The sequence below is a fragment of the Microchirus variegatus genome (assembly GCF_963457635.1).
Source record: "Microchirus variegatus genome assembly, chromosome: 13".
Lineage (NCBI taxonomy): Eukaryota > Metazoa > Chordata > Actinopteri > Pleuronectiformes > Soleidae > Microchirus > Microchirus variegatus.
Window position 1 is genome coordinate 27,810,127 of NC_139814.1, and position 23,563 is coordinate 27,833,689.

Sequence of the window (23,563 nt, forward strand, 5' to 3'; positions counted from 1 at the left end):
TCAAGTAGTATATATATATATGTGTGGGTGTATACACAAACATATATATATATATATATACAAATATATATATGAAGAAAGGGATAAATATTTATGTCATGTACACAAATTATTTATTTAGAAAAATATAATGACCTGTACGATGTGTATATATATATATATATATATGAAAATAATATATATAAAGTTAAATCAATAAATACAAATTTTGTATTTTGCTAAAAAAAAATTTGATGACAAATAAATATTAAATGGAAAAACGTTGATTTAGACGTGTTTCTATTTGCATTTTTAACAAACGAATACGTTTGAAACATTTATCTGTAAAAATACAAACAGAAGTTTAATAGTTGGACGAGCGTCGATCGCGTCGCTGTCGGGCTTCACGTCACAGATCGTAGAGTTGAGTTAGTTTGTTGTTATTTAATCATCATTTTCACATTTGTTTCCTCTTTTGAAAATAAATGTTGCAAATTTAGATTTAAATTTAACCTTCACCTCCAGCATTTACTCTTTATATTTATATATTTATATAAAGTAAAAACTGCACCTGATTCACAGCGAGTCCACAGATGACACACTTCATTACTGGCACACACACACACACACACACACACTGAAACCACAGGTGAGGGTGGGGGGGAGATTTTCCAGGAAATCCCGGAGTGTCCCTGAACACCTCATCCATCACTTTCACTTTAGACAAAAAACTCTTTTTAAATGAATGAAATATTTTTGTGTTTTTTGGTTTTGCTCCAACGTCTGCTTTCACTTTGAAGTCTGGATTCATCGCTGGAGTCAGACTTCCTGTAATGTGAGTCGTGCAAAAATAATAATAAAAAAGAATATTAGGGACACGATAATAATAATAATAATAATAATAAAAAACTCAAAACAGCTGAGTTCTGATTTAAAGTCAGAATTTAAAGGCCTTTCATGATGTTTTTTACAAACGTCGCTAATTCTCTTCCGTACATTTCAATAAAAACAGTTCACTTTGACAAAGAATGATGAATTAAATTTAAAATAATCATCATTAAAAAAATCTAATCAAAATTATTTAATTCTTAGCACAGATTTAATTCGTAAAGTTTTTAAGGACATTTTTTATGCAAAGAAATGAAAAATATTTGTTTCTTTTTGTCAAATTTTAATCAAATTCCCTTTTTTTGCTTTTTTTTTTACAAAATCAGGACACGATAAATGAAAGTAAGATTAAAAAAATACAAAAATAATTTGATTAAAATCTGAAAAGTTAATAAATAATAATAACGATAAAGAGAACAGATTTAGCACCGATTTGAAATAATTTTTTTTTTTTTGCAAATCCTGAATATTTTGTGTAAAATATTTACGGAGCTGATTTTTTGATTTCTTCAGAGTTTTCTTTGAATGGCAGCTGTGGGGCGGGTCTTCATCCTCAGCAGCTCTGTGATTGGTCGACTGCTTCCCTGGTAGAAGTCCAGTCCGGTGATCCACTCCACGTCGCGTACTCTTGACCGATGGAACCACATGACATCGTCCACCCACTCAGACTCGTCTGCCGAACTCTGTCCGATAAAAAACATTCACGTTAGTTTTACGACAAAAACAAAATCTGCGAAAAATCTTCAGTGTTTTCTTTTTAACAAAACAAATTTTTTGTAAATTCTCAAAAACGAAATTAATATTTTTTTTAAAGATTTTTTTTTTATTTAAGAATTAGGTTAAAATTTTTCAACTGTTATTTTATAAAATGTCGTCAATTTGTTCAACTGACTTCGAAAAGTCACATTTGCCTAAATTTTGCAAATTTGTTTCACATTTTGTCATTTTTTAAAAATAAAATGTAAATTGTTTAAACTTTTATAAATTTGTTTAGAGATTGAAACATTTATCAAAGTTTAACGGTTTGTTTTGACACCTATTGGCCACCGTACAACGGGAGTTTCTGTTTTGATTATTCGATGTTTTGCGTCTTTGTTCAGTTTCACAGTGACGACGTTGAATTGTGGGTAATTTCTTACTGTGCAGCTCTCGTTGTTGTCGGCGCGGTGAGGAAGCAGGAAGCTGACGGTCTGTAGCTCGCCGTCACAGGAAGTGATCGTCTGTGAAGAGTTTCTGCAGCTGGTCATTATCACGAAGTAATGAGTGGGAACAGGGACGATGGTGCCGGGTATAAACCTGGAGTTAACACAGGGACACTGGTTCAGTTCAGTTCAGCTCAGCTCAGTTCAGTTCAGTTCAATTCGGTTCGGTTCGGTTCGGTTCAGTTTAGTTTAGTTTAGTTTAGTTTGGTTTGGTTTGGTTTGGTTCGGTTCGGTTCGGTTCAGCTCGGCTCGGTTCGGTTCAGTTTAGTTTAGTTTAGTTTAGTTTAGTTTAGTTCAGTTCAGTTCAGTTAGGTTCAGTTCAGTTTAGTTTGGTTCTGTTCAGTTTAGTTCAGCTCAGTTCAGTTTAGTTTAGTTTAGTTCAGTTCACTTCAGTTTGGCTCAGTTTAGTTTCGTTTGGTTCAGTTCAGTTTAGTTCAGTTCAGTTAAGTTAAGTTTAGTTTGGTTCAGTTCAGTTTAGTTTAGCTTTGTTTAGTTTAGCTTAGTTCAGTTTAGTTTAGCTTAGTTCAGTTCAGTTCAGTTTAGTTTAGCTTAGTTCAGTTCAGTTCAGTTTAGTTTAGCTTAGTTCAGTTCAGTTCAGTTCAGTTTAGTTTAGCTTAGTTCAGTTTAGTTTGGTTCAGTTCAGTTTAGTTAAGCTTCGTTTAGTTTAGCTTAGTTCAGTTCAGTTTAGTTTGGTTCAGTTCAGTTTAGCTTAGTTCAGTTCCGTTTAGTTCAGTTCACTTCAGTTTAGTTCGGTTCAGTTTAGCTTTGTTTAGTTTAGCTTAGTTCAGTTCAGTTTAGTTTAGTTTGGTTTAGTTCACTTCAGTTTAGTTTGGTTCAGTTTAGTTTAGCTTTGTTTAGTTTAGTTCAGTTCAGTTCAGTTCAGTTCAGTTCAGTTCAGTTTAGTTTAGTTCAGTTCATTTCAGTTTGGTTCAGTTCAGTTCAGTTCAGTTTAGTTTAGCTTAGCTTAGTTTAGTTCAGTTCAGTTCAGTTCAGTTCAGTTTAGTTTAGTTCAGTTTAGTTTAGTTTAGTTTAGTTTAGTTCAGTTCAGTTTGGTTCAGTTCAGTTCAGTTCAGTTTAGTTTAGCTTAGTTTAGTTCAGTTCAGTTCAGTTCAGTTTAGTTCAGTTTAGTTCAGTTTAGTTTAGTTCAGTTCAGTTCAGCTTGGTTCAGTTCAGTTCAGTTTAGTTCAGATTAGTTCCGTTTGGTTCAGTTAGAACTAAAATAATAACCGGCTCAACCGTTCCATTCTTTCACAGTAAAATGGTCACGGTTGTTATTTTGGCAGCAGAGAGAAGAACAACAACATCTGCTGATGTTTTCAGTCCATGGTTCATTTCCTGAGGCAGATGTTGAGCAGATCCTCAACATCTGCCTCACGTTAAAGCCACGAAGCCGAGGTCGATCCTCAGGAAATGAACTCACTGTTGGATCTGCTCACGTCGGTCGTACTGGCCGTCGTAGTTGTAGTCGAAGGCGGGGCCTGTGAGGACGTTCACGCCGTTGTAGACGGAGGCGAATTTCATCAGCGAGCTTCTGTGGAAGTAAGTCCAGATCTCTGAGGAGAGCAGAGGTTAACGTGGTTTTTAACGTGGTCTTTGACGTGGTATTTAACGTCACAAGCGTTAACATTAACTAGTCACTTACTCTTAAACTCAGGATACATCGGCATCACGTTGGTCGTCAGCAGAGCGTCAAACTGCTGCTCGGCCGTCGTGTTCAAGTCTGCAGAGACGAGATGTTTCATAGACATGAGTCAAAAGAAGCTGTGGGAGAATCTGTGAAGGTCAAGAGGTCAAAAACATCTTCTGTGACCTTTGCTAAACACTTTAACCTTAGCTCTCCGCTGCCTGAGGGAGCTTTTTTTCCTATCGGATTCAGTTGCAGCTGAGATGTTCTTGGGTTTCAGCGCAGACTTGAGCCCCGAAGAAGAAGAAGGAGAAGAAGAAGAAGGAGAAGAAGGAGAAGAAGAAGAAGAAGGAGAAGATGGCCCTGGTGGCTCCGCTCAGCCAGGACCTGGATCCTCTGAGGATCCTCTGGTCCCTGTGAGTCCTGGAGGTCGCAGGTGTCCCAGAGACAAGGACAGGAAAACAAGAACCCTTAAGCTAGGACTGTCTCAGCCACGTCTGAGGATCCTGTGCTCGTCTATACTGTCCGCAATGGGTCCCGGGGTCAGAGGGACCCAGGGTCAAAAGGACCCAGGGTTAGAGGGTCAGAGGGTTAGAGGGACCCAGGGTTAGAGGGTCAGAGGGACCCAGGGTTAGAAGGCCACAGGGTCAGAGGGACCCAGAGTCAGAGGGTCACAGGGTCAGAGGAACCCAGGGTCAGAGGGTCACAGGGTCAGAGGGTTAGAGGGTCACAGGGTCAGAGGAACCCAGGGTCAGAGGGTCACAGGGTCACAGGGACCCAGGGTCAGAAGGACCCAGGGTTAGAGGGTCAGAGGGACTCAGGGTTAGAGGGTCAGAGGGACTCAGGGTTAGAGGGTCACAGGGTCAGAGGGTTAGAGGGTCAGAAGGACCCAGGGTTAGAGGGTCACAGGGTCAGAGGAACCCAGGGTCAGAGGGTCACAGGGTCAGAGGGACCCAGGGTTAGAGGGTCACAGGGTCAGAGGGACCCAGGGTTAGAGGGTCACAGGGTCAGAGGGACCCAGAGTCAGAGGGTCACAGGGTCAGAGGAACCCAGGGTCAGAGGGTCACAGGGTCAGAGGGACCCAGAGTCAGAGGGTCACAGGGTCAGAGGAACCCAGGGTCAGAGGGTCACAGGGTCAGAGGGTTAGAGGGTCACAGGGTCAGAGGAACCCAGGGTCAGAGGGTCACAGGGACCCAGGGTCAGAAGGACCCAGGGTTAGAGGGTCAGAGGGACTCAGGGTTAGAGGGTCAGAGGGACTCAGGGTTAGAGGGTCACAGGGTCAGAGGGTTAGAGGGTCAGAAGGACCCAGGGTTAGAGGGTCACAGGGTCAGAGGAACCCAGGGTCAGAGGGTCACAGGGTCAGAGGGACCCAGGGTTAGAGGGTCACAGGGTCAGAGGGACCCAGGGTTAGAGGGTCACAGGGTCAGAGGAACCCAGGGTCAGAGGGTCACAGGGTCACAGGGACCCAGGGTTAGAGGGTCACAGGGTCAGAGGGTTAGAGGGTCAGAAGGACCCAGGGTTAGAGGGTCACAGGGTCAGAGGAACCCAGGGTCAGAGGGTCACAGGGTCACAGGGACCCAGGGTCAGAAGGACCCAGGGTTAGAGGGTCAGAGGGACTCAGGGTTAGAGGGTCAGAGGGTTAGAGGGACCCAGGGTCAGAAGGACCCAGAGTTAGAGGGTCACAGGGTCAGAGGGTTAGAGGGTCAGAAGGACCCAGGGTTAGAGGGTCACAGGGTCAGAGGAACCCAGGGTCAGAGGGTCACAGGGTCACAGGGACCCAGGGTCAGAAGGACCCAGGGTTAGAGGGTCAGAGGGACTCAGGGTTAGAGGGTCAGAGGGACTCAGGGTTAGAGGGTCACAGGGTCAGAGGGTTAGAGGGTCAGAAGGACCCAGGGTTAGAGGGTCACAGGGTCAGAGGAACCCAGGGTCAGAGGGTCACAGGGTCAGAGGGACCCAGGGTTAGAGGGTCACAGGGTCAGAGGGACCCAGGGTTAGAGGGTCACAGGGTCAGAGGGACCCAGAGTCAGAGGGTCACAGGGTCAGAGGAACCCAGGGTCAGAGGGTCACAGGGTCAGAGGGACCCAGAGTCAGAGGGTCACAGGGTCAGAGGAACCCAGGGTCAGAGGGTTAGAGGGTCACAGGGTCAGAGGAACCCAGGGTCAGAGGGTCACAGGGTCACAGGGACCCAGGGTCAGAAGGACCCAGGGTTAGAGGGTCAGAGGGACTCAGGGTTAGAGGGTCAGAGGGACTCAGGGTTAGAGGGTCACAGGGTCAGAGGGTTAGAGGGTCAGAAGGACCCAGGGTTAGAGGGTCACAGGGTCAGAGGAACCCAGGGTCAGAGGGTCACAGGGTCAGAGGGACCCAGGGTTAGAGGGTCACAGGGTCAGAGGGACCCAGGGTTAGAGGGTCACAGGGTCAGAGGAACCCAGGGTCAGAGGGTCACAGGGTCACAGGGACCCAGGGTTAGAGGGTCACAGGGTCAGAGGGTTAGAGGGTCAGAAGGACCCAGGGTTAGAGGGTCACAGGGTCAGAGGAACCCAGGGTCAGAGGGTCACAGGGTCACAGGGACCCAGGGTCAGAAGGACCCAGGGTTAGAGGGTCAGAGGGACTCAGGGTTAGAGGGTCAGAGGGTTAGAGGGACCCAGGGTCAGAAGGACCCAGAGTTAGAGGGTCACAGGGTCAGAGGGTTAGAGGGTCAGAAGGACCCAGGGTTAGAGGGTCACAGGGTCAGAGGAACCCAGGGTCAGAGGGTCACAGGGTCACAGGGACCCAGGGTCAGAAGGACCCAGGGTTAGAGGGTCAGAGGGTTAGAGGGACCCAGGGTCAGAAGGACCCAGAGTTAGAGGGTCACAGGGTCAGAGGGTTAGAGGGTCAGAAGGACCCAGGGTTAGAGGGTCACAGGGTCAGAGGAACCCAGGGTCAGAGGGTCACAGGGTCACAGGGACCCAGGGTCAGAAGGACCCAGGGTTAGAGGGTCAGAGGGTTAGAGGGACCCAGGGTCAGAAGGACCCAGGGTTAGAGGGTCACAGGGTTAGAGGGTCACATGGTCTGACACAGCTGTGAACTGCAGAGGTGTGAGATTTAACACAAACACATGGATTATGTCACAACAGACAGCGATGAAGAGTTAGGGTTGATTCTGTGGAAGGGAGGATTTTGATGTCATGAGGGAGGAAATGAGTGTGTGTAACAACACACTGTTTGGATCTAGGTGTGTTAACTTACTTACTTATTTGTGTGTGTGTGTGTGTGTGTGTGTGTGCGCTAACACGTACTCGGCGGGTACAGGAAAGCGTACGTCAGATTTCCAGCTTGGTCGTACTCGTCACATCTGGGACTCTGATCAGCTGGAACTCTGACATCAGCTCTGAGGCACATCTGGGTCACTGGCATCAGTGACTCTGTGGTCGTCTGTGGAAACACAAATAAAATAAAACCAATCCTGGTTCAGTGACATCAATCCAGTCCAGACACACACACACACACACACACACACACACACACACACACACACACACACACACACACACACACACACACACACACACACACACACACACACACACACACACACACACACAGTCCCAGAGCCGAGGAACCACCGTCATTTAGTGAAAGGAAAACTCTAACTAACTCTAACCTGGTAACTCACCTGTTAGCTAACCTCCTTGTTCAACACTTAGATTACCTTATAGATGACCTCGTCGCACATCTGATAGCTCATCAATTAGTTAACCCGGTATTCCACCTGTTAATTCACCTGTTAGCTAACCTACGTGCACCCCTATTAGCTAACCTGGTAGTTAATGTCCTAGCTTATCTGGTAACACGGCAATTAGTTCACCTGTTACCGATCTTACTCATTAAATTTTTGATTACCTTACAGATTACATAGTCACGCATCTGTTAACTCACCTGTTAGCTAACCTACTTGTTCATCACTTAGATTACCTTATAGATAACCTAGCTACACACCTGTTCAGCTCATATGTTAACTCACCTACTAGCACAACTTTCAGCTCTCCTGGTAGTTCAGCTACTAGCTCCTCTAGTAGCCCCCCTATTAGCTAACCTGGTAGTTAATGTCCTAGCTTATCTCGTAACACACCAATTAGTTCACCCGTTACCTATCTTACTGATTACATTTTTAGATTACTTTATAGATTACATAGTCACGCATCTGTTAACTCATCCATTAGCTAACCTACGTGCACAACTATTAGCTCAGCTACTACCACGTTTATTAATTCACCTGTTAGCTAACCTACGTGCACAACTATTAGCTCAGCTACTACCACGTTTATTAATTCACCTGTTAGCTAACCTACGTGCACAACTATTAGCTCAGCTACTACCACGTTTATTAATTCACCTGTTAGCTAACCTACTTTTTCAACTCTTAGATTACCTCATTGACGACATAGTTACACACCTGTTAGCTCACCTATTAGCTAACCTACTAGCGTCACTGTGTCTTACGGGCTTGTCGATGGTGAAGGAGCTCCACAGAGGCATTAGCGTGTCGCTGCTGTAGGCGCTGATGAACCCTTCGTGGTGGAGGAGACAGTAGCTTTGGTCCGACTGCAGCGTCCGAGGACGACCGAACAGCAGATGCTTCTTCTCTGCAGCAGATTCTGCACAAACACACGCAGCCTGCGGTTCGTTCCGGAAACACGAGCCACGTTTTACTGGAATTTACCGACTGACGTTACCTTGTTCTGTCGTCAGGTTCAGACGACTGTTGACCTCGTTTCCACCCTGCAGAGACACAACAGACAGACAGTTAGAAACAGTCCAGACGTGGTCCATCCATGTCCCTCACACTCTTTTTACCCACCAGAGCTGCACAGGAGCAGCCGAGCGCGTCCTCGGGGTCCAGACTGAGCAGCGGACACTGGGCCGGCCCACTCTGCTCTGCAGGGGGCGCTGGTGCGAAGTAGGGCTGCCTCAGCATGTGGTTCAAACTGCCGTGAGTCCCGTTGTTTTCGGCGGGAGAAATCTGCAGCAGGTCTGCGTGAAAAAGGGGACGCTTACGTATGTAAGTATTAGCGCTGGGCACTAGGTTAACGCACGTTAACGTACGCCGCGTTTCTATGACGACTGACTGGAAAAAGGCGCGCGACGTCACGTTTACGCGCCGCAAGACTCCGGGCACCGTTTACCAGTTAGCTGCATTAGCTTGTTTAGCGCCGTTAGCGCTAGCCTACAGTGGAACTGGAGCGGTTTGTTTATTGTTTAAGGAAAAGCGCTACAAATAACGTTAGCGTACCTGCGTGCTGCGTACCAGCGTCTGTTTTTAAAGGTTAGCGTTAGCTTTAGAGACTCATTTTAAACAATCGGGAGTCACGTAAACGTGACGTCATGTGCGTCTTTTTCCGGTCAGTCGTCATGGATTGAATTGGAACAGACGAGGAAACAACATCAGCCGAGGGGGCGGAGTCATCCACGCGTTGCAGTCTACAGTCTCACCACTAGGTGTCAGTCACTCTCACACAGCGGACCAGTAGCGTGGAGCGCAGACACTCACCGCACATGAGGTTGTACAGCTCGATGTTGGTAAAGGGCTCGATCTGAGTCTTGGACAGAAACTTTGGTCCATAACTGACAAACATGGCCTGCAGAGACAGAGAGAGAGGACAAATCACCGGGACTGTATGTTGACATGTTTGTGTTCTTTCATGCGCAAGAACGAGCCTCGACACAAATGCTCACATGCATGCTCTCCACGTCATTGTCGTAGCCGTGGGCTCCTCCTGAGCAGAACCTCAAAGATCCAGGAGATCTGAGGAAATCATCACACAAAACCACGTCTTTAGTTTCCTGGATGAAATTCAGGATATTTAACGACTGAGGAGTTTCTTCTTCTGTTCTTTCCTGTGGTCTCATCATCGTCAACGCTGACTTCACAGGAACAAAGTCACTTTATTTTGAAGGTTCGTCAGGTTCATCAACAGATCATCACTCGTTCAACCCTTCTTACTGAGCTCACTATTTGGCAGACAGTCTGATGACGGATGTTTTGAACAGGGCAGTCAGTCACTGGGTGGATGCATAGAACAGCTCATTATTTGGCAGTGTGGATGTTTAGAACAGCTCATTATTTGTCAGTCAGTCACTGGATGGATGTATAGAACAGCTCATTATTTGGCAGTCAGCCAGCCACTAGGTGGATGTATAGAATAGCTCATTATTTGGCAGTCAGTCACTGGATGGATGTATAGAACAGCTCATTATTTGGCAGTCAGCCAGCCACTAGGTGGATGTATAGAATAGCTCATTATTTGGCAGTCAGTCACTGGGTGGATGCATAGAACAGCTCATTATTTGGCAGTCAGTCACTGGGTGGATGTAAAGAATAGCTCATTATTTGGCAGTCAGCCACTGGATGGATGTATAGAATAGCTCATTATTTGGCAGTCAGCCACTGGATGGATGTATAGAATAGCTCATTTTTTGACAGTCAGCCACTGGATGGATGTATAGAATAGCTCATTATTTGGCAGTCAGCCACTGGATGGATGTATAGAATAGCTCATTTTTTGACAGTCAGCCACTGGATGGATGTATAGAATAGCTCATTATTTGGCAGTCAGCCACTGGATGGATGTATAGAATAGCTCATTTTTTGACAGTCAGCCACTGGGTGGATGTATAGAACAGCTCATTAATTGGCAGACAGTTGGATGATGGATGGATATACAGAACAGCTCAATAGTCAGTGAAGGTCAGTAGAGGTCAGTGGAGGTCAGTAGAGGTCAGTGGAGGTCAGTAGAGGTCAGCAGAGGTCAGTAGAGGTCAGTAGAGGTCAGTAGAGGTCAGTGGAGGTCAGCAGAGGTCAGTAGAGGTCAGTGGAGGTCAGTGGAGGTCAGTAGAGGTCAGTAGAGGTCAGTGGAGGTCAGTAGAGGTCAGTGGAGGTCAGTGGAGGTCAGCAGAGGTCAGTGGAGGTCAGTGGAGGTCGTTCACCTCTCAAACAGCCACTTTGCGTCGACCAGGACGTTGACGTCCTCGATGCGTCGGCTGTTGGCGAAGTGCAGACGTTTGGGCAGGTTGGTCTTCAGGAACGCTTTGATCTTTTGCTCGGGTTTCTTGCACTGAAATCAGAGATTAGTGAGATCACAGTGACCTTTGACCTTTGAGCAAATCGAGTCCAAGTCTAAGTACGAACACAACGAAAAAGACTCACCGTCATGTTAGCGACGAGTTCTGCTGAGTCAACTGTTCACAGAAGAAACACGAAGTCAAACAATTAAAAATCTGTAGAACGTTCTTCAGGATCAAAGAACGTGGCCATTATCCACGTGTTAGTCGGACTAAGACGAGCTTACGTGACAAGACTGAATTATTGTCTTAGTCTGACTTTGACCTGACTTTGAGTACGTTTGTGTTTCCAAAAACACTCTAATGTTCCACAGAGAACGAGTCTGGACCTGTTTTAACTTCTGTGACTGAACATAATCTGGACTTTAGCCTGAATCTGATCTTCACTGACATCAGTAAACAACAGTCTGATGAAGATCAACCTGCTGATTTACATCTCCATGGTGACAGCTGTGAGCAATCATCATCATCATCATCATCATCATCATCATCATCATCAAGTCTCTGCTCGTTGTTAGAAAACAAGGCCGTGTGGTTTTCAAAGATCTGAGTCAGAGTTTTGTGTTGATGGTTCATAACCAACGTGACTGAATAACAACAATAACAACAATAACAACAATAACAACAATAACAACAAAGAGCAGAAGAAGTTCAGCTCCGTCTGTTTCCACAAATAAGATCCACACATTTTCTTCCACTTCTCTGAGTCTGAGACTCTCCTGAGAGTCCTGAGTCTTCTCTGGAGGAACTCCTCACCAGGGAGGAACCACGAGGAACCACGAGGAACCACGAGGAACCCTGACCCTGAGCCTCCTCAACTGGCTCCTCTCCATGTGGAGGAGCAGCGTCCCCCTGGACAGGTTCTCTGGTTCTCCAGGTTATTTGGTTCTCCAGATTCTTTGGTTCTCTGGGTTATCTGGTTCTCTGGGTTATCTGGTTTTCCAGGTTCTTTGATTCTCCAGGTTCTTTGGTTCTCCAGGTTTTCTGGTTCACCAGGTTCTTGGGTTTAACAGTTTATCTGGTTTTCCCGGTTGTCTGGTTCTCCAGATTCTCTGGTTCTCTGGGTTCTTCAGGTTCTCCTGTTTCTCCATGTTCTCTGGTTCTCCAGGTTCTCCAGTTTCTCCTGGTTCTCCTGGTTCTCCGAGTTCTCTGGTTATCTGGGTTCTTTGGATTCTTCAGGTTCTCCAGATTCCTTCCACGCTCCAGAAACATGCAGACTTGTGGATGAGGCAAATTGAACACACGTGAACCTCTAGCGTCGACCACAGGCTGCTATTTTTGGGGGTAAAATTCATTCATTCATTCATTCATTCATTCATTATGTACTGCTTCATCCTTCATCATCAGTGTGAGGACCACATTTACTCACTGACTGTGTCCTTGTTTTTGGCTCTGATTCGTCCCACAGGGCCCTCGGTGACCCAGAACTTGCTGACGTCGCCCACCAAGTCCTGAAGAACCTCCTTTCTGTCGCAGCTGGTGTCCTCCATACCTGCAACAGAGGGACAGACAGAGGGACAGACAGAGGGACAGACAGATGGACAGATGTTAGTACACAGCAGCAGACTCCCAGACACAGCAGACGTCTTGAGTCGTTACCGTGGTCGGCGACGACGATGATGTTGACGCAGCGATGAAGACTCAGCTGCTTCAGGCCGTTCATGAGTTGACCCATGACTCTGTCCACGCCCATGAGTGCGTCCACCACCTGGAGGACAATATAGAGAATACACAGAGCTGTTTACGTGACAGTTTTCACGAGTTCACAACACGTCTTTCTTCAGTGTCTTTGCTCGAGGACAAACAACCACGATGGTAATTAAACCTTTATCTTTATGATGAGTCAGCGCCTGATGACAGAATAATAATAATAATAATCACAGCTGACGAGAGGAGACACGTCCTCGTCCTTTCACTGAACTTTTTGAGGGTTTTAGCTACTGAACAAAAGTCTGTCAGTTTAACGTCTACGACATCTAGATGACTGTTAGACAGACTTTAACAACAGGAAACTGAAGTTTGTAAACCACTCACTCTCCCACACCAAAGTCCACAGAGAAAATCAGTGATTTAGCTCACAGGGACACAGGAGCTGCTGGTCCTCTGCTGCCTCGTGTGGACACTTTGTGTCACTGAGTTAAGTCTAAAGTCAATATTTTAAAAGCCTTATTCACTAAAATCAGTCATTATAAGTTAGTGATGGAGGCAGCAGTGGATCAACAACTCCTGTGAACTCCTGTGTGCTGTGATGTTAAAATCACTGGTTTACTCTATGGACTTTGGTGTGGGAGAGTGAGTGACTTTGGTGTGAGAGAGTGAGTGACTTTGGTGTGGGAGAGTGAGTGACTTTGGTGTGTGAGAGTGAGTGACTTTGGTGTGAGAGAGTGAGTGACTTTGGTGTGTGAGAGTGAGTGACTTTGGTGTGGGAGAGTGAGTGACTTTGGTGTGTGAGAGAGTGAGTGACTTTGGTGTGAGAGAGTGAGTGACTTTGGTGTGAGAGAGTGAGTGACTTTGGTGTGAGAGAGTGAGTGACTTTGGTGTGAGAGAGTGAGTGACTTTGGTGTGGGAGAGTGAGTGACTTTGGTGTGAGAGAGTGAGTGACTTTGGTGTGAGAGAGTGAGTGACTTTGGTATGGGAGAGTGAGTGACTTTTGTGTGAGAGAGTGAGTGACTTTGGTGTGGGAGAGTGAGTGACTTTGGTGTGGCAGAGTGAGTGACTTTGGTGTGGCAGAGTGAGTGACTTTGGTGTGGGAGAGTGAGTGACTTTGGTGTGGGAGAGTGAGTGACTTTGGTGTGGGAGAGTGAGTGACTTTGGTGTGGGAGAGTGAGTGACTTTGGTGTGGGAGAGTGAGTGACTTTGGTGTGAGAGAGTGAGTGACTTTGGTGTGGGAGAGTGAGTGACTTTGGTGTGTGAGATAATAAAGATTCATGAGTAACTTCTTCAGGTTAAATAAGAACAGACGACGTCATCATTCATCTCTAATGTGATAATGTTTCTATGACAGTGAACGTCCAAAGGTTGAGGTTTATCCTTTTATTAGATTTATTTATGAGTTTATCCTTCAAACTTATGATCTGTGTGTGTGTGTGCGTGTGCGTGTGCGTGTGCGTGTGCGTGTGCGTGTGTGTGTACTCACTCCTCCACTCACTGGACCATAACTGTGTCCAGATTTGTCCGGCTCTTCCAGATACAACGTGAAGAAATCTGGTCTGTGAGGAAACACATGTTACAACACACACACACACACACACACACACACACACACACACACACACACACACACACACACACACACTGAACCCTCGTTGTGTCACATGACACAAAAACACCAGGACCAGGTTTTAGAAGGACTCACCGTTCATGGTCCGGCAGCTGCAGCCACTTCAGCAGCGTAAAGACTCGCTCTTCAAAGGGAACCTTTCTACACACACACACACACACACACACACACACACACACACACACACACACACCCCCCCACAAACACAAACACACATACACACACAGACACACCCACAGACACAGACACGCACACACACACACGCACGCACGCACGCACGCACACACACACACACACACACACACACACACACAGTTCAGCAGATTATCGTCAACACACTTTAGATTAGGGTTAATTTGTTTATAAGGTGCTAAAGTCTTTATCAGAGATTATGAGCTCGTCAATCACTTTGTTAAAAGTTTATCAATCACTGAGTCAATCATCGTTAGAGCATTTGACTTCACAGTTCACGACTGTGTCGCCTCAGATTAACCTCAGATTAACGATGGTCCAGGTCTGAATCTCTTACCCGTCGTACGGTCGGTAAATGTCGGGGTAACTGCCGTTAACTTTGACGTCTGATCCAGGCCAGAAGAACGTCCCTGACCTGAGGCCCTGGTACCGTGCTGTGTGCCAGACCTACACACAACACAACAACAACACAACAACGACAACACAACAACAACAACAACACAACCACAACACAACAACAACACAACAACAACAACAACAACAACGACAACAACAACAACACAACAACAACCCAACCACAACACAACGACAACACAACAACACAACAACAACACAACAACAACACAACCACGACACAACGACAACACAACAACAACACAACAACAACACAACCACGACACAACGACAACACAACAACAACACAACAACAACCCAACCACGACACAACGACAACACAACAACAACAACACAACCACGACACAACGACAACACAACAACAACAACGACACAACAACAACACAACAACGACACAACAACAACAACAACAAGACAACAACAACACAACGACACAAAAACAAAGCGACAACACAACGACACAACAGCAACACAACAACGTTAGTTCATCAGATTAAGCAAATCAATCTAATCTTTATCCAACTGTTAAACAAAGAAAATCAGAGATTTTAGATGTGGGAACAAACAAATAAACAAACAAACAAACACCATTTGTAACGTGATAATCTCAGATTAAGGACTCACAGGTTGTCCCAGGTACCAGTCTGGATTATCTTTCTCTGAGTTGGACAAACTGAAGGAGGCGTCAAACACCGGGTCGTACATGACGTTATCGATCAAACCGTTGGATTCTGGGTAAAGTCCCTGAGGGCGGAGACACACGGTAACACACGGTAACACACGGTAACACACGGTAACACACTAACACACAGTAACACACTGTAACACACGGTAACACACCGTAACACACCGTAACACACCGTAACACACGGTAACACACTAACACAAAGTAACACACTGTAACACACGGTAACACACCGTAACACAGTAACACACTGTAACACACTGTAACACACTGTAACACACGGTAACACACTGTAACACACAGTAACACACTGTAACACACTGTAACACACGGTAACACACGGTAACACACTGTAACACACTGTAACACACGGTAACACACTGTAACACACTGTAACACACGGTAACACACGGTAACACACTGTAACACACGGTAACACACGGTAACACACGGTAACACACTGTAACACACTAACACACTAACACACACTAACACACTGTAACACACGGTAACACACCGTAACACACGGTAACACACCGTAACACACGGTAACACACGGTAACACACTGTAACACACTAACACACTAACACACACTAACACACTGTAACACACGGTAACACACCGTAACACACCGTAACACACCGTAACACACGGTAACACACTGTAACACACGGTAACACACGGTAACACACTGTAACACACTGTAACACATTGTAACACACGGTAACACACTGTAACACTGTAACACACTGTAACACATGGAAACACACTGTAACACACTGTAACACTGTAACACACGGTAACACACTGTAACACTGTAACACACGGTAACACACAGTAACACACTGTAACACGCGGTAACACACCGTAACACACAGTAACACACAGTAACACACTGTAACACACTGTAACACAGTGTAACACACTCTAACACACTGTAACACACAGTAACACACACTGTAACACAGTGTAAATCTCTGTTACCGTGACGATTGTGTAGTGATTAGGAAACGTCTTGGTGGGAAACACTGACTGCATGAACGGAGACGACGTTCCACACGATTCTGAGACGAGAAAATACAGACGTTAACGTTCAGACGACGAAGACGTTCAAACAGAATTCTGACTTTAATCTCTGAATCCTGAGGTTTCAGAGTGTTTTACTTTAAATTGAAGCTCATTAAAGCTCAAAGTAAACTTCTCTTAAATCCTATGAAGACAAAGTTTGACAAACGTTTCCTGAACGGAAACGTTTTGAATCAAATTGTTTTAGAAAACTTTCAGAGTAAATTCTGTCAGAAATATTTATTCTTGAATGAAGCTTGAATGATTTCGTCTGTTAGCGCTCAGTTCTCAGCTGATTCGCCAGTTACTCAGCGTTTACATGTGGGATTAATTTAACCTTCACCTGGATTATGTTATGATTCATTCATTCTTCTTTATGATGAAAGTTTTTAAAGACTCACTGAGTTTGTCCAGAACTGGGATTAACGAGCTCCACGTCTGCAGATACTCAGCTCTGAGGCCGTCCAACGACACCAGGAGGAGAGGCTGCTGCTGGAAACTGAGCAACCAACGAACGAACGAACGAACGAACGAACGGACAAACGAACAAATAAATGAAACAACGAACAAATGAACAAACGAACGAACAAAGGAACAAACAAACAAACGAAAGAACGAACAAATGGACAAACGAACAAACGAACAAACAAACAAACAAACAAACAAACAAACAGACAAACAAATGAACGAACAAACAAACACGAACAAATGAACAAATGAGACCCAGAAAACAGAATGTTGTAAAAACACACACAAGTGAAGGATTCTGGGACGAGACGTCTTACTTTGCGGGACACGCAGGAGACGCTAGGTCGTCACAGTCGTCCTCTAACCACGACTTTGCTCCTACGAACATGAAGACGTGAATATGAATTATATGATAATAATAATAATAATAACAATAATAATAATAATAATAATGACAGAAGGAAAACTCATCTTTAATAAAACATTTCTAAAATGTCAACTAAAAAAGAAAAAAAACACTTTCTTACATAAAAAAAAAGGAAATTTATTTATTTTATTTTTTTCAAGACAAAATAAATTGACTTCATTCTGAAATTTAACTTTACATCAAGAGATTAGACGAGATTATCACTAGTTGTTTGGCTTTGGTTAGTTAGTTAGTTAGTTGGTTAGTGACTCACCGTGGCAGACATGTTGGTAGTTAGTACAACAGTCTCGTGCTAACACACAGTCCTCAGAGCAGTGACAGCGACTCTGGTTCAGTCTGGTTTCTCCACAGCGAAGCTTCGTGCACTCCCACATCTGAGCTGTAGGGGGCGTCATCGATGTTAGACGCTAGGGGTTTGTTTCCACTTTTAAAACGACTGGTTCTTATTTCAGCAACTTTTTAACAGGAAATTAAACAAATACAACAAATGTTTGGACTCTTGAACAATGCTTATGCTAGGGATAGCTAGCATTAGCATTAGCATTAGCATTAGCATTAGCATTGGCTCACCGGGGACAGAGCAGATGTCATGGTAGTCGTAGCAGCAGCTGTTGCCCGACACACAGCCCTCGTCACACCTGCAGCCCGGCTCCTCTCCGTACGGCTGGAAACAACGCCCCCTGCAGGACGTTTGAGGGACGACTGAGGACAGAAATCATCTGTTTTAATTTAACCCTGTAACCGTGGCAACAGTCACACTGTGTGAGGTCACCATCAACATCTGTGTGAAACCGTCTGCTGATGATTAAACACAAACACACCGCAACGAACTAACGAAGGACGAACGAACGAACGAATGAAGAAACGAACAAACAAACAAACAAACAAATGAAGAAACGAATGAACGAAGAAACGAACAAACAAATGAACGAACGAATGAAGAAACGAGCGAACGAACGAAGAAAAGAGTGAACGAACGAACGAAGAAACGAATGACAAAACGAATGAACGAACGAAGAAATGAACAAACAAACAAACGAATGCAGAAACGAATGAACAAACAAACGAACGAAGAACGAAGAAACTAATGAAGAACGAATGAACGAAGAAACTAACGAACAAATGAAGAAATGAACAAAGAAACGAACGAAGAAACAAACGAACGAATGAATGAAGAAACGAATGAACGAAGAAACGAACGAACGAATTAATAAACGAACGAAGAAACGAACGAAGAAACGAGCGAACGAACGAAGAAACGAGTGAACGAACGAAGAAACGAATGACAAAACGAATGAACGAATGACGAAAGAATGAACGAACAAACAAACAAACGAACGAAGAACGAATGAACAAAGAAACGAATGAACGAATGAAAAAATGAACGAACACACGAACAAAGAAGCAAACAGAAAAACAAAGAAACACTGTGACATCACCTTTGTTCCGACATCTCTGCAGGTCTAATCCCAATCCGAGTCCAAGACCGAGGATTATAGTCACAATGGAAACGGCCAAGACACCAATCTGTGAGATTATTTATATCGTTTTGAGGAAGATTTCAAATCTTGTTTCTCGCTTCGTTCTTCAATCGTAAACGTTCGTTATTTTCCACGCACAATGAGCTAATCTACGTCCGTCAGACTACAGTCACAGCTGGATTACATCATCAATAATCCCCCAAAAACAAATTAATCTGTTGAATTCTTTTCAGTTCATGTCACAAAACTTTTGTCCACTTGTTTAAGGTTTATTTATCTTCTCAAATCAAGTATTTATGCCTCGTTTTTTTTGTTGCAGTGTGTGAAAAGAAAAGCTGCTTCGTAAAGATGTCAACAAACACAAATATAAACACAAACACAAACACAAACTCACCACGATCTTCTTCCTCTTCCTCTGCGGCTCAGACGTCCAGCCCATGACCATCAGAGACGATAAATGACAGCGAGGCCGATCTTCACCGACCTCTGAACAGCTTTGACGATGATGTCGTTGATCAGTAACTAACTGTCGTCGACGCCTCGTAAAACGTGAAAGTGAGAAGAAGAACAAACGCGACGCAGAAACAAACCTGAGTCAGAGTTTATTGGTTTACGTGAAGTCATCAGTAAAGATTAAACTGGACTGCAGCAGATTAGATTAATGACGGCAGGAGATTAAAGCCACTCACGCCTCTTTGCCAGTAACGACGTGATGTTTTAAAGTCGTCCTCGTCGACCTTAGAACCGTGACATGTAGCTTCTTTTGATCGGCTACGATTACGATTTTTAAATGATGAAAAAATGAGCAGCTTTGCACCGGGACGGTCCTCTTAAACTCAAACTGTTCATACATTTCATATAAATGTACTGGTTTTTGACCACAACATGTTTAACGGATTTTTAGTTTTATTTCATGGGCTAACTAGCTACCAGCTAATGTTAGCGGCTAATGTTCTGTAGTTCGCTGTAAGCGGCTGGACTCGCTAACTACAGGAAGCGACTGAGAACCTTCACAGAAACATTAGCCGCTAACATTAGCGGGCTAACTAGCTACCAGCTAATGTTAGCGGCTAATGTTCCGTAGTTCGCTGTAAGCGGCTGTAATCGCTAACTACAGGAAGCGACTGAGAACCTTCACAGAAACATTAGTCGCTTACATTAGCGGGCTAACTAGCTTCCAGCTAATGTTAGCGGCTAATGTTCTGTAGTTCGCTGTAAGCGGCTGGACTCGCTAACTACAGGGAAGCGACTGAGAGCCTTCACAGACACATTAGCAGCTAATTCTCTGTAGCACAATTAAGCATCTAGAAGCCACAGAGGCTAACGAGCTAGCAGGGATATAGTGTAAAAATGGTATTTAAGAGATTCTTTTTAATAGACGTTAAAATCTCTACTACTGTAAGTACGATGTTTTTGAAGTTCGGACATTAAATCGGTCTCAACAGTGTTTTGGCCTTTGTCTTTAGCGGTTAGCTTAGCTTGTCAGTACTTGGTTACCAAACAGCTTGTGAAGACATCATGGCTCAGTTATCACAAGCCTCCACAACACATATTTGTGGCCTGTAAAACACCTAATGTGGTATTTAGTTTGTTTGAAAAGTGCGGTGTGAATAAAGTTTGACTGATTGACAAACGTTTGTGTCACGTTTAACAACATGATCAAACAGGCCAATAAAATGTGGACGTCACATGTTCGTCTGTTTGTCAGGAACTAAACAATTAAACGAGAACGAGGTCATTTCAGTCTGTAAACGTTTTTTACTGAGAGTTTATCTGTGAAACCGTTTCACGACGTTTCTGAGTGCACTTTAACTGTTTCATGCTAAACTAAGAGGCACTCGTGTATAAACGTTCTGTGAGCTCGTTAAAGGGAAACTTTAGGTTTTATGAGGCTCTGACACAACGAAAAACTTCACTTTAAGTCCACAATAAGTTAACTCTTTAACACCGAAAACCTCTAAATGTTTTTGTTGCTTATTTTAACCATAAACGAACGAACGAAGAAACAAACAAACGAATGAAGAAACGAACCAACGAACGAAGAAATGAACGAACAAACGAACGAACAAACGAACGAACGAATGAAGAAACGAATGAACGAATGAAGAAACGAATGAACGAACAAACGAACGAACAAACAAACGAACAAACAAACGAATGAATGAAGAAACGAATGAATGAAGAAACGAACCAACGAACGAAGAAACAAACCAACGAATGAACGAACGAAGAAACGAACCAACGAAGAAATTAACGAACGAACGAACGAAGAAACAAATGAACGAACAAACAAACAAACGAAGAAACAAACAAATGAACAAAAAAGCGAACAAATAAACAAAAACACCGTGACATCACCTTTGTTCCGACATCTCTGCAGGTCTAATCCCAATCCTAAACGTTGTTGTTGCTTATTTTAACCATAAAAAGGCCAGAAAATGTCCTGTGACTAAAGTGGTTTTGCCCATTTTTCCAGAATAACTTTTAATATCTATGCACAGGCGTTTTTTTACTCCCTGCTGATAAAGACGCTAACTTCCTGCAACAGCGCGAGTGAAATGACAGTCATTTTCCCCGATAGCACAAACCGTTGCATGATTACGGTGATGATACAAAGCTCGGTGTAAAAGGATTAAGAACATGTTCACGTCTTTATCTTCACTGTTTGACAGATTTTTCCAACAGGAAATTGAAGTTTGTAAACCACCCAAAGCTCACGGGGACACAGGAGCTGCTGGTCCTCTGCTGCCTCGTGTGGTCACTTAGTGTCACTGAGGTCAATCTGAACAAAGTATATTTTAAAAGCCGAAATCACCAAATCATACATTTGAACTTCGTGATGGAGGCAGCAGTGGATCAACGACTCCATCAGTAAGTTGATAATACACTTATTTTATTTTGTGACTTTGGTTGTTTAGATTGACCTCAGTGACACAAACTGACCACACGGGGCAGTGGTAAACCAGCGTGTCCCTGCGAGCTAAAATGACTTTCTTGATAGACTTTGGTGTGGGAGAGTGAGTAGTTTCCAAACTTCAGCTTTTTTGGCTGACCACCAGGGGCAGAGAGGTGCACGGTACCCCTGAACGCAAGTGTCCCCGTAAGACAGGTGCAAATTCACGTCGTTGGGACCCGATGTCCGGTGGTAAAATGTCTTCAAAATATCGAATATATTTATATATATATACGTATATATATATTGTTGTTGTTGTTGTGAAAATACTTCAAAAGAAAATATGTCCCCAGTAATTACGTTACTTTAATTACCACATCTTTTATTTTGAAAGGCAACAGGAATAAACATGGCTGCATCTTCTACAAGCTAAAACATTGCTTTGTGTTTCAAATCCACGACCACAGATTGGTGTGTGAGCAAATACAGGAAAACCTCAGGAATTGATGTATTTTTTTTTAAATTATTTTTCTTTAAAATTGGCAAATTCTGTCTATTTTGTTGTTGTTGTTGTTTTGTTGAACATTAGCGTCTGCACATTTACAAGAGAGTCTGAAGTTTTCTAGACAAACGACATTTACTTGAAGTCACGTTTCATTAAAACGAGAACATTTTTAATTCATTTAAAAAAAAGATCGGCTGTTTTTGCAGCTGTTTTGTTCTGTGACGTCATCGTGATGAATTGACTCAATGTTATCCAGTCAAACGTGAATAGATCTGTTATTGTTGTGATGCTACGCAATAAATATGAATTGATGAAAATGAAAATATACACCTGGACGGGTCAGTTTTATATTTATTGCTAATTCTTTACGGTTTAAAACGTTATTTCTGTTCATCTCATATTTAGTGACGTGTGATCTGCAGCTGCAGGAAAAACCGTCTCTGCAGCTGTTGTTGAAACACGCAGCGACGTTGTGTTTTGCTCAGTGTTTGTGTTTCCAGCCAAAGCTCATTAGCACTAAATGGAATTTTTAAAGAGAATATTGTGGTGTTTTGTAACAAGTGTGTGAGTCATCATTCTGTAATTTATTCAAGTGGAAAGACTAAATATGCGCCGACATGCACGAGAGAAGGGAAAAAAAAGATGATTTGTTTGAATTGTGGATTTATTTCTATGACGATGACGCAGTTTTGTTTAAGGGAATCGCAAAATACATCGTTTCTTCAAATAATATTATATTGATAATAAAGTTTAAATGTGTGATATAAATGTTTAATTGTAGATTCATAACAAGTTTTATTCCCCCTGTCATTTAAAACCTCAATTAAGTGTTTTCAGGAGAAAATATCAAAAACAACTTCTGTCGCAGTAATTATTGATATCTGCGTTTTTCTTTGGTCGTATTGTACGATGAACTACTGCGACGTCTAAACTCTTAAAATCGCTAATGAGAAATTCTAATGTGTAAATTATTCAATTACAGGACAGAATTTATTTGTTTGGGAAAATGAAAACATCGTTTGAATTTTGTCGCAGATTTTACGAGAAACTTTGAAGAAAGTCAAATCTGCTTCAACCATTGGTCGATTATTTATCTTAAAACGATGACGTTTTAAATAAACTTGAATTATATTTAGTTACTTTCTCGGGTTGCTGTTTTTAAAAAAATTTATTTTAGCATTTAGCAAGCTAGCTAGCATGTAGTACAAGTACAATTCTCAAGGAAAAGCTCAGAGGCTCTTGAAGCTACGAGCTAAAGTCAGTCTCAACAGTGTTTTGGATTGCAGTCTGTAGCAGTTAGCTTAGCTTCTCATCACATGTGGGGAAGTTGAGAAGAAAACACAGCTAGGCTAACATCTAGG

The 23,563-nt window shown here is 43.6% G+C and overlaps 1 protein-coding gene across 1 annotated transcript; it reads right to left on the reverse strand.

The window, feature by feature from the left end:
- Positions 1–1,376: 1,376 nt before the first annotated feature.
- LOC310935702 (venom phosphodiesterase CdcPDE) lies at positions 1,377–19,243 on the reverse strand (the record flags this gene model as incomplete). Its single annotated transcript, XM_083899636.1, has 25 exons — positions 1,377–1,550; positions 2,007–2,163; positions 3,490–3,622; positions 3,712–3,789; positions 6,969–7,094; positions 8,163–8,327; positions 8,406–8,451; positions 8,531–8,703; positions 9,221–9,308; positions 9,406–9,475; positions 10,657–10,784; positions 10,877–10,908; positions 12,161–12,283; positions 12,391–12,499; positions 13,928–14,000; positions 14,147–14,212; positions 14,601–14,710; positions 15,302–15,421; positions 16,348–16,427; positions 16,830–16,927; positions 17,214–17,274; positions 17,577–17,702; positions 17,894–18,025; positions 18,763–18,850; positions 19,199–19,243. The coding sequence occupies 25 exons, from the start codon at positions 19,241–19,243 to the stop codon at positions 1,377–1,379; spliced, it is 2,601 nt and encodes an 866-aa protein (XP_083755762.1).
- Between the last annotated feature and the right edge of the window lie 4,320 nt (positions 19,244–23,563).